The sequence below is a fragment of the Rattus norvegicus genome, chromosome 4, assembly GCF_021556685.1.
Source record: "Rattus norvegicus strain SHRSP/BbbUtx chromosome 4, alternate assembly SHRSP_T2T, whole genome shotgun sequence".
In the NCBI taxonomy this organism is placed as follows: Eukaryota; Metazoa; Chordata; class Mammalia; order Rodentia; family Muridae; genus Rattus; species Rattus norvegicus.
In genome coordinates, this window is record NC_141537.1 from 160101546 (window position 1) to 160116914 (window position 15369).

General features: G+C 47.6%; 1 protein-coding gene across 1 annotated transcript; it reads right to left on the reverse strand.

Moving 5' to 3' along the window:
* Tuba3a (tubulin, alpha 3A) lies at positions 1-8844 on the reverse strand. The gene is made up of 5 exons (NM_001040008.1): positions 8800-8844; positions 4146-4368; positions 3764-3912; positions 2412-3092; positions 1-388 (listed from the first exon to the last, which is right to left on the reverse strand). Exons 1-5 carry the CDS (start codon positions 8800-8802, stop codon positions 92-94), a joined length of 1353 nt encoding a protein of 450 aa, NP_001035097.1. The 5' UTR covers positions 8803-8844; the 3' UTR covers positions 1-91.
* Between the last annotated feature and the right edge of the window lie 6525 nt (positions 8845-15369).

A 15369-nucleotide genomic window follows, 5' to 3' on the forward strand; every position in this document is an offset into this window, starting at 1 on the left:
AATAGCTCAGTACAGAAACTTTAATAATATATCCTTTATTTTCAATGGTGGGGAAGACGTAAATGGACGGCTGCCAGCCAGACCCATGCGCTCAGTACTCCTCCCCTTCTTCTGCCTCTGCTTCCACAGAATCCACGCCCACCTCTTCATAATCTTTCTCCAGCGCGGCCAGGTCCTCCCGGGCCTCTGAGAACTCCCCTTCCTCCATGCCCTCTCCCACGTACCAATGCACGAAGGCCCGCTTGGCGTACATGAGGTCAAATTTGTGGTCCAGGCGGGCCCAGGCCTCTGCGATGGCAGTGGTGTTGCTCAGCATGCACACGGCCCGCTGCACCTTGGCCAGGTCGCCCCCAGGGACCACGGTGGGAGGCTGGTAGTTAATGCCCACCTGCAGGAGGAGAAAAATACAGTGAAGTTTATAGTGAAATAATAACCCTGCTTAAAATAAATACTTATACCATGCTTTTGGGAATGAAAAATCATCCACACAAAGCAACATGTATAAAAATTGTAAAGGACTTACTTAAACCACTAATGGCCAAACTAATACACAAAGGCCAAAAATGAGAACCGTATCCAAGGTATACTGTGTGCTTAGTTGAAACAGACTGAGATTTTCATGTGTAGAAAACACCCGTGCAGCGGTAAACTCTGGCAAGAGGATGCTAAGGTGGTGACCTGTGTGCACCCCGATGAGTGCATGGCTGTGAGCAGCAGCCTGGAGCACAGCCAGACAGGGGCTGGAAACAGGTACGGACAGAGACACAAGGGCCCTCCTCAGATAAGAAATACAGCCCCGCTTTAAGAAGGAAGATGTACCCTTTGCTCCCCTGCAACGAGCATCACCTGCACAGAAGGCGTAACACTGTGACTATGCCGATCGCCTCATGTTATGAGGGCAGCAGCTTTCAGGGCTGAGACTTCAGCTTTTCAGTCTTCCATAGTTTAATATTTTGCTATGTTTTAAAATAAACACACACACACACACACACACACACACACACACACACACACACACTCTAAAGGCTCTAAAACTCACTTTAGAAGCCAGAGCTGGCTGCAAACTCCCTAATGTGGACAAGACTGATCTTGAACTCACTCACTCTAGCGCTGGGATTAGAAGCGCGAGCCCTAATAAATGTCCAGCTAAGACTCAAACTTATTTTTAAACACGGAAACTAGTGTAGCCCCGGAAGATGGTTGTAAAAGGTGTGATAAACCACACTGGTGCTGACAAAAGGGAACCTAGGGCGAAGAGACTAACACGGTTCTGGCAGTCTCTCTCTGGGGGCAGCCCCTACCGTGTACTTCCCTGTAGCCAGCTCTTTACTGCAGCAATCAGGTGCGGTGGAGGAAACTCAGCCAGGCACAGCACCGGCTTCCAGCCACGCCTGCCCTGGAAGCCCACACCTTCCCAGTGTCTCACTGAGAAAAATGCACTGCATAACCCTTGGTAATTGATGATTTCAGAAGTTATGTTTGGGGGCTGGCGAGATGGCTCAGCCGTTAAAGAGTGCTGGCTGCTTTTCCAGAGGACCAGGGTTCAATTTCCAACAACCATATGGTAGCTCACAACTGTCTGAAACTTCAGTTCTAAGACATCCAGTGCGCTCTTTCGGACTCCACAGATACCAGCAGTGCACGTGCTCACAAATGCACACACCCACAAAGACAGCAAGTCTTTAAAAAAAGAGAAAAAAGAAATAAGGTTTGGGCACTGGCAGCTGTGGTGCACACCTTTAATCCTAGCACTCAAGAGGCAAAGGCAGGGGATGTTTTGAGTTTGAGGCCAGGCTGGTTTACAGAGTAAGTTCCAGGACAGCCAGAGCTACATGGAAACCTTTTCCAAAAGCTAACCAAACAACCAATCCCCACAAATCATCATCATCATCATCATCATCAAAAACAACATCATCAATAACATCAACAACAACATCATCAGCATCATCATCATCATCAACATCATCATCAACAACATCATCATCATCATCAACATCATCATCAACAACATCATCATCATCATCATCAACAACAACAACATCATCATCATCATCAACATCATCAACCACCACCACCACCCAAGAAAAAAGGTTGGCAATTGATGTATTTGGGCAAAGGGCTCCAGTGTCATCTGTTTCTTTTCTTTTTTTGTTTTTTTCTTTTTTTTTTTTTGGAGCTGGGGACCGAACCCAGTGCCTTGCACTTGCTAGGCAAGCGCTCTACCACTGAGCTAAATCCCCAACCCCTCCAGTGTCACCTGGAGAAGTGTTACACCACTTACCAACTACTATGCTTTCTTTGGAGCCTGACATGGGATGGGCCATGAGCTTTCTCAAAGCCGTGGCCTGGAGGCAGAACCTGTTGCTTGCTGGCAGATAGAACTGTCCCAGTGTCCCAGCACCCAGTCCTACCTTAAAGCCAGTTGGACACCAATCCACAAACTGGATGGTACGCTTGGTTTTGATGGTAGCAATAGCCGCGTTGACATCTTTTGGAACCACATCCCCCCTGTACAACATGCAGCAGGCCATGTATTTGCCATGGCGAGGGTCACACTTGACCATCTGATTGGCTGGCTCAAAGCAAGCGTTGGTGATCTCTGCCACTGACAGCTGCTCATGGTAGGCCTTCTCGGCGGAGATGACCGGGGCATAGGTGGCCAGTGGGAAGTGGATTCGAGGGTATGGCACCAGGTTGGTCTGGAATTCTGTTAAGTCCACATTCAGGGCCCCGTCGAACCTCAGAGAGGCTGTGATGGACGACACAATCTGCCCAATCAGACGATTGAGGTTGGTGTAAGTGGGACGTTCAATGTCCAGGTTTCGCCGACAGATGTCGTAGATGGCTTCATTATCCACCATGAAAGCACAGTCAGAGTGCTCCAGTGTCGTGTGTGTGGTCAGGATGGAGTTGTAAGGCTCCACAACAGCCGTGGAGACCTGGGGGGCTGGGTAGATGGCAAACTCCAGCTTGGACTTCTTGCCGTAGTCCACGGAAAGCCGCTCCATCAGCAGAGATGCAAACCCAGACCCTGTGCCCCCTCCAAAGCTGTGGAAGATGAGGAAGCCCTGCAGCCCCGTGCACAGATCAGCCTGCGGTGAAACCAGAGCATGGACGTCAATGCCTACAAACCACACTCTGACTTCCACACCCTGCACTCATGACTTCCATTTCTACAAACTGAAGTAAATTCACACTTCTACCACACACACACTGCCTTTGAATGCAGTGGAGACAGATGCATCACAGCAGAGTCTGTTAGGTATTTTGATAAACTCATAGATGAACAGATTTGCCATGACTGTGCCTGATAGTTTTATGTCACTTTGACAGCAGCTAAAGTTTGGGAGGAGGGATCCTTTTATTAAAGATAATGCCTCCATAGGATCAGGTTGTGGGAAGCCTGTAAGGCATTTTCTTATTTAGTGATTGAAAGGGAGGGCCCAGCCCATTGTGAGTAGAACAACCCTGGGCTGGTGGTCCTAGAATCTGTAAGAAAGCAGGGCACAGGGAGCAAGCCAGTAAGCGGCAGTCCTTCATGGCCTCTGCATCAGCTCCTGCCTCCAGGTCCCTGCCCTGACTAACTTCAGTGATGAACAGTGCTGTGGAAGCGTAATCGTAAGGGAAACCAACCCTTTTTTCCTAAGATGCATTGTCATGGTGTTTGTCACAGCAACGGCAAAGTGACGCCACCGCCACCGCCACCACCAACCCTCTTGACCAGGACAACCACAATATGAAGCCTCCTTCGCAATCCTCTTACCAGTTTTCGGATTCTGTCCAGGACCAGGTCAACAATCTCTTTGCCAATGGTGTAGTGACCTCTGGCATAATTATTGGCTGCATCTTCCTTCCCAGTGATCAGCTGCTCTGGGTGGAAGAGTTGCCGGTAGGTTCCCGTGCGCACTTCATCTAGAGAGAGAGAGACCATATGTCCTGTGGGTCTTTCAGGCCAGGGCCATTCCACCACACTGTGCATGTATGTCAACGGTGCCTCCTAGTCTCTGGTTACACATACACCACAGATGACCCTTCCTTTCAGTTTCTTACCCAACAAAGTCACAAACATTCAGTAGATCTCAGAGAGGTTTCCTGAGACACCTCATTCTCCCAGGAAAGCCTCCACCCAGGGCCCAGGCACCTACCGACCACAGTGGGCTCCAGGTCCACAAACACTGCTCTGGGCACGTGCTTGCCGGCGCCAGTCTCACTGAAGAACGTGTTGAATGAGTCGTCCCCACCGCCAATGGTTTTGTCGCTTGGCATTTGACCGTCAGGTTGAATACCATGTTCAAGGCAGTACAGTTCCCAGCAGGCATTGCCAATCTGGACACCTGCCTGCCCCACGTGGATAGAGATGCACTCACGCTGGGAACCAGAAAACACGATAGTCATTTACTTCAAACTGTGTGACAGGCAGATACAGTGTTGTGCCCCAGTATCTATTTCAGAATTTACAACAATGCTTAGGCATTCCTTTTATCTCTGTTAAAACTGACAGCCACCAGGTATGGCTACACAGGTCCATAATCCCAGTACCCAGAAGAAAGATTAAGTAGAATTCAAGTCCAATCCTATCTCAGAACACACACAAACTTGCACACAGAGACTAAACAGCTTGTCTACTCTAAACTTACCCTATTTTAGTATACAGTTTTACAAACACTGGCCAGCCTTAAACTAGTGACAATCCTCTTGCCTCAGCCTCTCAAGCTAGGATTACAGATATAAGCCATCGAACCAGACTGACCAAGTAGCAGTTAGCCCCAGAGCATAAACGTCTGCCACTCTTTAAAAAACTATGGTTGGTTTGAGCCTTGGAAGCCATGCAATGTCAACAGCTAACTCAGTAGGGAAGTCACAGTAATTCTCAGAAAAACCTATCAGGTCTTAACTGTGGCTACACAAAATGACGAGATACAAAAGTCAGGAAGAAATGATACCGTAGGTCCCAGATCACCCAGCCAAAGCCTACCTGGACAGTCACTATATCTTCTATTTGCCTATCTAGATCAACCCTTTTTATTGCTCTCCGTCCCATTCTGGGTACCATGAAGCTGGCTCATGTACATATCTGTTAATATTAATAAGTTAGTATCCTTCACACAGATGCCAGTCCACTTAGAGCAATCACTCATCCATACATTCTGAGATGTTAAGTACTGAGATGCTGTATTCGCCTAATTTTTTTCTTTATTTAAAAAATTTTAAGACTTTAAATATTATTCAAAATTTAAGGAACTTCTTGTATAGCCCAGGTGTGTGTGTGTGTGTGCGTGTGTGTGTGTGTGTGTGTTGTGTGTGTGTAAATCATGGGCTCTTGAGCATAATGTCACAGGTAACACTGTTTGCTGCAAATGGTGTGTTCTTGTTGTGTGTCCTCATGTACGGCTTCAGTTATAAACTGGTGCATTCATCTCCTAGTGTGCTCTTTTCAGGTGCAGACAGTAACGTCCTTGTGGTCAACTTAAAATAAAACATAGTGCTGGGGGCTGGTCTGGTGCTGCTATGTATTCAAATGCTAAATACTGGCTCCCAAGATCTGGTTAGAGACTCGAATACATACACTAAGTGATGCTATGTAAACTCTACTCCCCAGTTTAATTGATTAATAAAAGGCTAGAGCCTGTGATTGTGTAGGAAGAGGAGAAAAGCAGGGCTTTTGATCAAGTGAGAAGTCGAGGAGGAGGGATCCTGGGGAGGAGAGAGAAGGAGCAGAGCGGGGAGGAAGAGAAAGAGGGGAGAACAGGTCTCCATTAGACAGGATGGACAGCAGCACAGCCTGACTGAAATGCTCTCCATACCGCACCGGAGGACACCGGACTGCTGGAGTAGAATAATCCAGAAGATTCAAACAGCAAGCATGTGGGGACTGCAGGCAGTCAGGGAAGCAGCCAGCCCAGCTGTTGGCAGTTTACTAGGGGTAAGTGACCCCCCAGTAGTTGCTAAAGCCAAATAAACAAACCACCATCTGAGTCTCATTTCAGTCGGCATAAGAATAAATCAAGTATTTTACAACATGGCAACTGCTTTATCCTACCTCTGCAAACAAGAGGTGCTAACCACTGAGTAGAACCCAGGAAGGCATATTTTACAGAGACTACAGACCTCTACACCTCAGCGAGGCCTCAGGAACCATCACGGAACTTTAGAGTCAGCTGCATTTTGGTGTGCAGAAAGCTGGCAGGCTCAGACCCTTCCTCTCCATTTTAATGTGGATTTTCTTTTTTGTTTTGACACAGACTGTCTGTCACCATGTTACTGGCTTATTCAAATTTACAAAGATACTCGTGCTTCTGCCTCCCAGTGCTGGGATTAAGTGCATGCACCAGTATGCCAGCCACCAGTATTTTACTACTACTTCTACTACTACTATTAATTCCTTCTCTCATCTACTACATCCCAACTGCAGTTTCTACTCTATCCAACCTCCCTCCCCATCCACTCCTCCTCCATTTCTCTTTAGAAAAGGGCAGGCTTCCCAGGGACATCAACCAGACATAGCATATCAAATTGCAGTAAAATCAGGCATTCCCCTCAGATTAAGGCTCGACAAGACAACTCAGGACAAAGAGCAGGCAAAAGCATCAGAAACAGTCCCCATTCCCTGTTAGGTGCCCCCACAAAAACACGGAGCTGCACAACTATAACGTATGCAGAGGGCCTGGGTTCACCCGTGCAGGCTCCCTGGTTGTTGGTTTGGTCTCAGGGAGCCTGAGAACAGGTTTGTTGAGAGCAGACCTGAGATGGCTAAGGCGCTTACTGCCACACTCGATGACCTGTTCTCATCTCAGGGACCCACTTGGTGGAAGAAGAGAATCAACTCCTGTCTGCTGATTGCCACCAAACGAATGCAATAAGACAAACAAAGCAAATATAGTCCCTTATCTCACTTTTAAGGCTCAGCAACGATTCTACAGTGATTCAAAAGCAAACAGAGGTCCCCCTCCCCCAAAATCACTAAGATTCTTCGGTGAAACATGTTTTTTGAGGCAAATGGTAAGATTCTATTTAACTTGCAGGTAATTTAAGTTTCTGAAGGTTAATTTGAAAAAGCATATGCAAAAACATTGTGCGGATTAGTTTTGGTTAAGCTGACACAAACCAGCGTCACTTGGGAAGAGGGAATGTGAGCATGCCTGTGGCTATTTCCTTAATTAATGATCGATGTGGGAGGGACCAACCCACAATGGGGTCTAAGGCCAGGGCTAGTTAAGAAAGAAGGCTGAGTAAGCCAGTAAGCAGGATTCCTCTATGGTCTCCTTCAGTTCCCGCTTAGGCTTCCTAATGACAGCCAAATAAATCCTCCAAGTTGGTTTGGTCAGTGTTTTATCACAGCAAACTAGAACACGCTGCCAAATTCCATGCATATCAAGAACTGTGCCATAGGAACTCTCCGCTCAACAGGAAAAAAAGTCTTCGTGAGAAAATACTGATCGAGTCAGCACCCAGCTCAATCAGGACGATGAGGCAAAAAGATGAGTTTGAGGCTAGCACGAATGATGAGATCCTGTCACAGAAACAAAGGCAAATCCTGGCTGTTTAGACCCAGATCGTGTGCGAATACAAGTATTTAAGAAGTTCTCTGCTTGGGACTGGAGAGCTTATGTGGTGGTTATGTTTGGATTAGGGCTTGGTCACCAGGCTCACAACTCCAGCTCCTAGGTCTTCCACACCCTCTTCTGGCTTCTCTAGGAAACTGCACTCATGAACACATAACACACACACACACACACACAAACACACACACACACACGGATTTCAAAGAAATACCTAAAATATGCTCTTAACTTTACTCTTTCCTTAAGGCAAGTTTTTGTAGCCTATGATAGCTTCAAATTTACTGACTAGTCTTTTTTTTTTTTTTTTTTTTTTTTTGTTCTTTTTTTCGGAGCTGGGGACTGAACCCAGGGCCTTGCGCTTCCTAGGCAAGCGCTCTACCACTGAGCTAAATCCCCAACCCCTACTAACTAGTCTTGAAATCCAATTTCCCTGCCTCAGCCCACCTAGTGCTTGGGATTGCCTCGGCACACACCTCAGATTTACTTTCTAATGTGAACAAACTGTCCCACTTACAAACCTCGTAACATGGAAAACAGCAGTGGCCACAAAACATAAAACAGTCCTCTGGGAAGCTTGGCAGAGCTGGTAGCCTGCGATCCTGACACAGAGGAGGCGCAGAGAGGCTCAAGGGCATTTTTCCATCATAGTGAGCTCGGGACTCACATGAGCTATGAGACTGTCTTAAAATTCCAAACACAGGCTCTTTGGGCTCAGTAACTTTCACTTTCCTAGGTGAACATTAAACCAGAAAGCTTGGTGGCTTCTAGAATCTTCTGGAACCAACGCCATTACTTGTTCTCTCACTCAAGGGCACTGGTACCAGTAAACTAAACAAAAGCTCCCGCCCCCAAAACCTATCTGCCAGTCTCTTCTGCTGCATTTTCTTGAGGCTGGAGTTCCTACGGGGCTGAGGTTGGCCTCGAACTCTTGCGCCTCTTTCATCAGCCCTGCGGGGCTGGGACTCCAGGTGGGACCTGCATCCCAGCATCCTGGATCTTCATAGGAGCTAAGAAGCGGTGCATCTCGCTCACGCGCACTTGCTTTGTGAGGAGTCGAGAGGAAAGTGCGGCCTCTGGGCTGCTTTGCTTTCGCTCATCTTTGCAGGAGCTTTGCAGCTGTGAGGAAGCCTGAGACTCTGAGGAGATGGAGGTCGACCTCCTGTGGAGCCTACCCTCAGAGGCCCTGAACCCAACCACCCTGGCCTGGGACTGCTCCCACCAACCAGGCGGTTCTCACCATGCTGAACTCCGAAGACCTGCTCAGACGCCGCCTCAGCCGTTCCTCACCACCGGTCCTCAACCGCCTCTCGCCTGCGCGCTCAACAGTCCAGGCCGGATGTGCAGTCCAGGCGGGGTCTCATTGGCCCAGAGCACCTCAGAGGCGGGCTTAGGCCCCACATCCCACGTGATTGGATGCGGCTCGGTTTGCAGTGCTGGCACTTTCTGATTGGATGTGGCTTTGGCGGGAAGGCTCTGGAGTGGCTAGATGGGGACAAGCATAGAGGAACGTCTGGAGACTGGGGTTTTGCATGTCCCCGACATCCAGGTTAGCACCGGACAAGAGGGGTGCTCAGGCTTTGTTTAGCTGTGCATGCTATCTGCGCGTGCGCAATGGAGGGATGGCCTTGCAGCCGTGCACACTAGCGGTACCTCAGTCCTCGTCTTTCATCCTCTCACCTCAGCTCACCGGGCGCAGAAAAGCTGTTCAGCCTCACCCTAGGAAGCCACAAGGCCACCAGCTCGTGCTTCTTCAGAGAGACAAGTTTCTGGGCACCTATCAAATCCTGCGTTGGAACCCAGTGCCATTTTGGAACTCTGTGAGCAATTGTCTATTCTGACATTATTTTCTCTGGGAGAAGGGCTTGAAGGAGTTTGGCTATGCAGCTCTGGCTGGCCTCCAAGGCCTTGTAGCCCGGGCTGGCATAAATTGAAACTGTGTCTCAGCCTACCTCAGAGCTGGAGCTACAGATGTGCGCCATGCCCGGTGGGAGTCAGACCTTCAATCTGCAATTTGCGAGGAAACATGTTAGTCAAAATACCTTTCTTTCCTCAGGATATCTAACTGCACACAATTGAATAGTAGGCTGTGCCGCGCTGTTTTTGTTTGTTTGTTTGTTTGTTTGTTTTGGCATAGTCTTATGTATCCCACGGGTCTTGATTTCCCGTGTAATCAAGAGTGGATTTGAACTTCCGATCCTCCAGTCCCCACCCTCTGAGTCCTGGGATTGCAGATCTGCATCTCAAACTGGGGAACAAACCTATGACTTCAGACATGCTTGGCAAGTACTCCACCAAACCCTGCTACAACTCCAACCCCCAGTGCTATGTTTCTAAGAAACATTTGTTTTTCTGATTGTGAAGTGAACACATTCAGAGTAGAAAGTGTGGGAGAGGCAGAAATAAAACGGAACACCTTTCAGCTGCCCGTCTTTCATCCCAGCGTGCATACATTTATGACTTTTTGTAAGTAGAGTCAAACGCAATTTTTTTTTTAAATTTTCTGCAATAAACATTTTTTTGAACAGTATCTTCTTGCTGCAGTCTTATTGTTGGGTATCTGATTGGTCGCTATGCATTTGAAACCCGGGCAATTTACAGCCATATGACATGAATAATATATTCCTTCACGTATTTCAGTCTCAGCGTACAGAATGCACCCTCATCTCCCTGCAAATGAGCGCTAGTATGAGACAGCCTGCTGGCCCTGTTAGTATCTGTGTCCTCTGGGATCCCAGGAGGAAAGGGAGGCCTGGTTGAAGAGAAGCGCCTAGATCCCTGTTTTATTATGCTTGCCACCAGCTGCAGACTTCTCCCTTCATTAGAATACAATGGGCGAAGACATCCACATTCTCCTTCAGTCTTCAGCTCCTGGGTATTGTGAAGGCCAAATCTGCTACCCCTTTCTGTAATCTGCTGTGTCTATGCGGACAATTTCAACTGCTTCCATGTTTCAAACAAGATTTTAAAAAACCACTTTCTTGAGATTTAATTATCTTAACCTGTGTGATCCCATTAACTCAGGAAGTTCTGGTCTCAAGCTGTGCCCCTCCTCTGGCCTCCTGAGTAGCTGGGACTACAGCTGTTCACCACCACGCCTCATTTGTTATTAATTAAAGGAAAAGAATATTTATTTTGGCTCACAATGTGGGGGTTTAGTCCGACATGATGGTGAAGTCACGGATGCAGGATTTTTTTTTAGAAAATTACTTGTGTGTCAGGGTCCCATGTGTCCAGGCTGGCCTTGAATTTGCTATGCAGCCCAGGGTAGTGTAAAACTTTTGATCCTTAGGTTGAAGAGATGGCTCAGGGGTTAAGAGCACTGACTGCTCTTCCAGAGGTCCTGAGTTCAATTCCCAGCAACCACATGGTGGCTCACAACCATCTGTAATGGGATTCAATGCCCTCTGGTACGTTTGAAGACAGCAACAGTGCACTCACATGCATAAATAAATAAATCTTAAAAAAAACAACAACAAAAAAACAGAAAACCTCTTTGCTCCTTTTGCCTCTGCCTCCTAGTGCTGGTGATATATGAGTCGTGTAACTATGCTTAGTTTATGTGGTGCTGGGGATCAAACCCAGGGCAGCATTCATGGCAGGCAAGCCCTCTACCCTCTGAACCATGTCCCAGGTCAGTTGGCACCCATTTTTCCATGTATCCTAGTTAGCATTAACTATCAATTTGACACAGGCTTGAGTTACCTGAGAACATTTGCAGAATGCCCGGATCAGATGCCTGATAAACATGTCTCTAGGAGATTGTCTTTACTGATGACTGGTGTAGAAGGGCCCTGCCCACTGTAGGCCACACTGTTTCCTGGACAGATAGTCTGTGTTGTGTAAGGAAAGCTATTTGAGCAAAGCATGACCAAGCCCAGTGAGGAGCACTCTTTCATGGTCTCTGCTTCAAGTTCCTGCCCTGACTTCCCTCAGGAATGGACTGTGACCCGAAAGTATAAGCCCAAATAAGTCCTGTCTTCCTGTTAGTTGTTTCTGGTCATTTTGGTTATTTTGGTGTTTGTCTCAGAATGAACCTGTGCATCTGGTTATTCCTCTAGACAGTAAGTCAATCGATTGGTCTGAAGAGTACAGTCAGTTTTCTAGCTCAGTGCATAATGAAAAGTTATCCTCCAAAAATTATGTTATATTTTGCCTTTCGAAGTTAGAATCTGGGATTGCCAGTTGAAAAATTTAGTATTTTGTCTATCAAGGTCACAAAACCTTGAATGTCTTCAAAGGACCCCCTCTAGAGCTACAGCAAGCCAGGTGCTGCTGCCACCAGAGGAGCCTAGTTGAATCTTCATGTTAGAAGGATCATGGCTCTGCAAGGGCTTGTGTTGTCAAAGGACTTAGTGTGTCCTTGTGTGGCGGTCCTTGCAAGTGTCATGGCTGGCAACAGAATGACCTGCAGAGAGGCGAGAACGAAACTCGATTCAACCTGACTTTAGTTAAGCAGGCTGGTTCAAACTTCTGGAGTCCGACGCCAATCAGTTTATTTTTGACATATTTAAGCACAGGACAACTTTGGAGAAAAGTTTCCTCTTGACAATTATCACAGCAAAGCTCAAGGCATGACTACTACTTCAAAACTCCCTTACAAAGTACCTGTCTTTTGCAAAGCACCTATGACCTCTTCCACAGGAACAAGTTCTATTGACTTGAAAACAGTGCCCGGGATAAGGGCCTAGGGAGGAGGGTTTGTAATAAACATGAGTCTGGGTACTGTTGACTGAGAAACAATGTTCAGGAGTCTGGGGGATTCGGGTGAAGTCTGGCTCCACAGATACCAAACGATCACCAGGTTATTAAACAGCACACACTCTAGCCTTCTGGGTGAACAGGTGTCAGTTTCTTCTGTTGAGGAAAAAAAAAGCTTATGCTTTAACAATTCCGCTGTCTCTGTGAGCATGCAGACTTCGTGCCTGCCTATAACTTTATTCTTTGTCTTATCCAATTCTACAGCTGTGGGTAGCTCAGGACTATTCTCCACACTGGTCCTTTGCTCCATCCATCCATCCATCCATCCATCCCCTTCTGCACTCGATACGGGCATACTCAATTCCCCACATTCTAAAAACACCAATCAGCTACTAGCACACACTGTATTCCAGCTCTTTCCTTATGATGGTCCATTTTCATTCTAATTACAACCTCTTACACTTCCTAAGACAGTGGTTGCCTCTTTCACCATCACCATCACCACCACCACCACTATCATCATCATCGGTCAGGCATCTTTATTGTAGTATCGAGTGAAATAACTCACAGGGAACATTGGTACCAAGCAGTAGAGTCATTGCTGGAATAAACCTGGTCTGCAAGGGGAATGTGGAAGAGTTTGGAACTTCAAGTTGAAAAAGCTTAGAATGCAGAAAGGCCATTCTGGTGGGAGATGGGAAGGCCAGGATGTAGACAGCAGGGGCCCAGCTCCTGAAACATCTGAAGAGAACACAGATTCTAGTACAAAATAGGGTAGCGGCTGTGCTTGAAGTGCTCTGTCAAGGAACCTGGCTATTCTGCCTGGGTCCTGCAGAGGCACGGGAGGCTGGATTTAGGTAACTGATTGGATCACTTGTTTGGAAGGGGAAATCTAGAGACAGGCTATAGCATTTGGACTGGGTCGTGCATGGCTTTTGCTTTCTGTCCTCATCCAGGTCTATAGTGAGGGAGACAGAGAATAAATGGAGTAGGAAGATGAAAAAATGCGTAGTCTGCCGTGGGAGAGAGTGTGAGCTTCCGTGACAGACAAATCGGGTTTGAGAGCAGTTATAATTGCTAAAGAGATGGATGCCATTAAGTGTGGGAGCTGTATTGGATTTGGGCCTGGTTGCTTTGTCACTGTGGCACAAGAAGTTTACATTCACAGAATGTTGTCAGCCTGAACAAGACCCTTCTGGGTCTCCAGCAAGGTTTGACCCCTGCTGAGCCCTGCCCTTGCATGTGGAAGCCTTTTGTCCCCAACTGGGAACAGTCTGGCCAGGTACTTCTCACCTGAGTCAGAATTAGGCTGGCCTTCCTGGTTATTTCCCTAATTTATTCAGGCCACATAGTCGGTCCTTTGTTACCGAAGTCTCAGCCAGGGTTCCCCACTGTGCTTGACAGATACCTGCTAAGTGGTGTTCTTTGGATATATAGTTTGGTCAATAAAGAAACCAGGAGGCTCTCTTCCTCTTCTGGCTTGACACAAATAACCTGTGTGTGTGTGCTTCTTTCATCCCGCAGGCTTTCGCCCGATTCTCGGTACCGTGTCGGTGCTGGCGCCGACAATTAAGGAGAAACCCCACACTCTGTACCAGGACACTGGGAAATAGTTCACTAGAGAGACTCCCCCACGCCACGCCCCAGCACCATTGTGTGAAAGTGGGAATTAAATTGAAAAAAGAGAGTCTGACCCGAAAATGCTGCCTGAGGGGTTTGAAGGCAGCTCCTGTGGGCAAGTGGTTCTCTAGAGATGCGGTTCTCAACCTGTGGGTCATGACCCCTTTGTGTGTGTGTGTGTTTGTGTGTGTGTGTGTATGTGTGTGTGTGTGTGAGACATATCAAATATCCTGCATATCAGACATTTACATTACAATTGATAACAGTAGCAAAATTACAGTTATGAAGTAGCAATGAAATAATCAATGGTTGAGGGTCACCACAACGTGAGAAGCTGTATTAAAGGGCTGTGGCATTAGGAAGGTTGAGAACCACTGCTCTAGAATCGCTACACAGAATCTGATACAATTGTGGTCCAGGGGAGCCAGGTTCCAGACTAGAAGGAGATGAAACCCAGCAGGCAGACACCAGTTCCTAGGTTCCACTACCGAGACTCCGCAAGGCTGGGATATCCTTGTTCATCCAGCTCTGCTGCCTACAGCACATAGGCTCTTTCTTGGGCCAACTTTGTTCCTTGCTGGATGTTTTCTTAGATGTCTGTCCCATGGTCTTGGAATCACCAACATCCTGGAATTTCCAGAAGCTTCCCCTTCATAGACTCATGCAGTAGCCTCTCAGGGCCCCTTACGGTGATTCTAACCCTGCCTGCTCATTGCTTGGCTTCAGTGCCTCTCTGGAATTGTGGTCCATGATCCCTTGAAGCACACATCCCCTATGCCTGCAAAATCAGTACCATGTGGCTGATACTCCCAAGTTCTGCCAGGTCCTGATGGCGCCCACCCATCTTGGACTAGGGCTGTAACAGTCTTTCCTTTGGTAAGTCACACCCTAAAAGGTATGAGCAGGGAGCCCCTTTAGTTCATTCTTAGTTCAGATTCTCTCCTTTCAAATAAATTCACACCTTCATAAATTGGAGCTTTCAGCGGGGGGGGGGGGGGGGGGACTGGGAATGTGTGGGGGTGGGAGGGGAGGGTGGCCCCTACTCTCACCTCTCCTGTTGTCTCGGGTAACTGAAGTGGGAAGTCTCACCCTACGTGTGAACATTCTGGAGTCCTGGGCTACAGAAATAGGAAAGTGTGCCAAGTCCCGGTGTTCATCATTCTGCTTTCTGACTGGAGGCATTGTGGTCAGCTGTCTCCCCTTCTTGCCGCTGTGCCTTCCCGGCCATGATGGACGGTATCCTTTGACTGGCTAAGACTGCACACAGTCTTTCCTCCCTTTAGTTGCTTCTTATCAGATGACTTTATCTTATCAGGAAGAGAAGTAATGAGCACAAGAGCTGAGAGAGCATCGAAGAACAGGTTGGAGGCCAAGAAAACAGAGGTTTAAAGAAAGCAAGCTACAGCCATCAAAATGGCGGCATGCAGGTGGTGAGGGGAGTAGCAAAGAGGCAATGGGACAGGGTGGAGAGCACAGGGATAGACTCACA

Excerpts from the sequence above, each read along its gene's own strand:
- Tuba3a (NM_001040008.1), bottom strand. Across the intron at positions 3,913-4,145 it reads CCTGGAGCCCACTGTGGTCG|ATGAAGTGCGCACGGGAACC; the intron begins GTAGGTGCCTGG and ends CTCTCTCTCTAG. Across the intron at positions 3,093-3,763 it reads TGGACAGAATCCGAAAACTG|GCTGATCTGTGCACGGGGCT; the intron begins GTAAGAGGATTG and ends GTTTCACCGCAG.